Genomic DNA, 1,228 nt, shown 5'->3' on the forward strand with positions numbered 1-1,228 from the left:
CAGACCAAATCGCCTTGACAGCATCTGGTAAGGCGGCCCAAAGACAGCATGGGTCGTTAAGTTCGCGACTAATAAGCCAAGCGGAGAACCAGAACCCAAGAGCGAAGCACAGAAAGAAGAAGCCCATGGTTCCTGCCAGGCCCAGCCCATTGAACACGCCACCTCTCCTGGCAACGGCCTGTACCTCTGAGATAAGGTCGTTGTACTTTTCGACTTGCTTCTCCTCCAGCCCGAAGGAAACGACAGTCTTGATGGCGCTAATCGTCTCCTCAGCCACGGCACCAGCCCGTGAGTAAAACTGTTCTTGCAGAGCACTGGCGTTTACCATCGAATGCATCACAAAGTAACCACCAAGGATAAGCAGTGGTAGCACTCCAGCCATGACGAGCGACAGCTGCCAAGACTGAGTAAACGCTATGATGAATCCGCTGACGAAGAGACTAAGGAAAAACATCAGTTGGGCAAGCTTGATACCTAGACCCTCCCTGATCAGTGTGCAGTTCTGGTTCAGTCGACTTGACAGTTCGCCCGTGTCGTGGACATCGCTGTACCCCAGTTCTTGACGGCAGATAGCGTAATAGTATTGCACTCGCACGTTCTTCATCTGGTGCTCAGCAGCAGATTCCAGGCACGTCGCACCCAGGAAGCAACCGACGCAAGTGAAGATCGCCAGATAGAGTTGCCAAAGGAGGATGTCGTTGAAGTCGAATTCAGCAGTTCCTATTGTGTCAAGCAAGTCTCCGAAAAGCAGAAAGTACGTCGGGAGGGCACCTCCAGACACTGCTGAGAAAAACAGACCGAAGACAACGAGTGCCCAATCCGATCCTGCAGCAAACGAAAAAATGCGAAGTGAAAAGGTCATCTTCCTATCAGACTCTTCGACCACATCTGACGTTTGGAGAGGAGCGGGTTCAGGAGAAGACACGGCAGTTGAGGCCATGCACGTAAATTGAATGTGGTATTGCATCATGCACGATTGCAGAAGTCGTTTTGCACTTGGACGTGATTCTAGACGTCGCTCAAGCGCTTTTGCCGGCGGAATTATTCCATGCGATTCACTGTTTCCTTCACCGTGTACGATGTGAGTGAGCTGCGAACGCCAAACATGGCTCCAGCTGATGTGGTAAGGAGCTGCTGGAATGCTGGACGTAGCTGGTGGTGGTTAGGTCCGCTGGAAGGGAACATTCTACAGACGTGAAGCTGTGGGTACTTGAAAGCACATCGACTC

The 1,228-nt window shown here is 51.8% G+C and overlaps 1 protein-coding gene across 2 annotated transcripts; it reads right to left on the reverse strand.

Moving 5' to 3' along the window:
- Window positions 1-940, reverse strand: KVP17_001306 (uncharacterized protein; the record flags this gene model as incomplete). 2 transcript variants are annotated; one of them, XM_068516599.1, is made up of 1 exon in its annotated part: window positions 1-940. In XM_068516599.1, a coding segment is annotated over one exon (940 nt), but the record flags the coding sequence as incomplete, so codon positions are not given. The 2 variants fall into 2 exon arrangements, with proteins under 2 accessions (XP_068379827.1, XP_068379826.1); XM_068516598.1 differs by having other exon boundaries at window positions 6-940.
- Between the last annotated feature and the right edge of the window lie 288 nt (window positions 941-1,228).

The sequence above is a fragment of a genome (assembly GCF_019968985.1).
Source record: "MAG: Porospora cf. gigantea B chromosome Unknown PgB_NODE_10092_length_1228_cov_145.595, whole genome shotgun sequence".
NCBI classification, from domain to species: domain Eukaryota; phylum Apicomplexa; class Conoidasida; order Eugregarinorida; family Porosporidae; genus Porospora; species Porospora cf. gigantea B.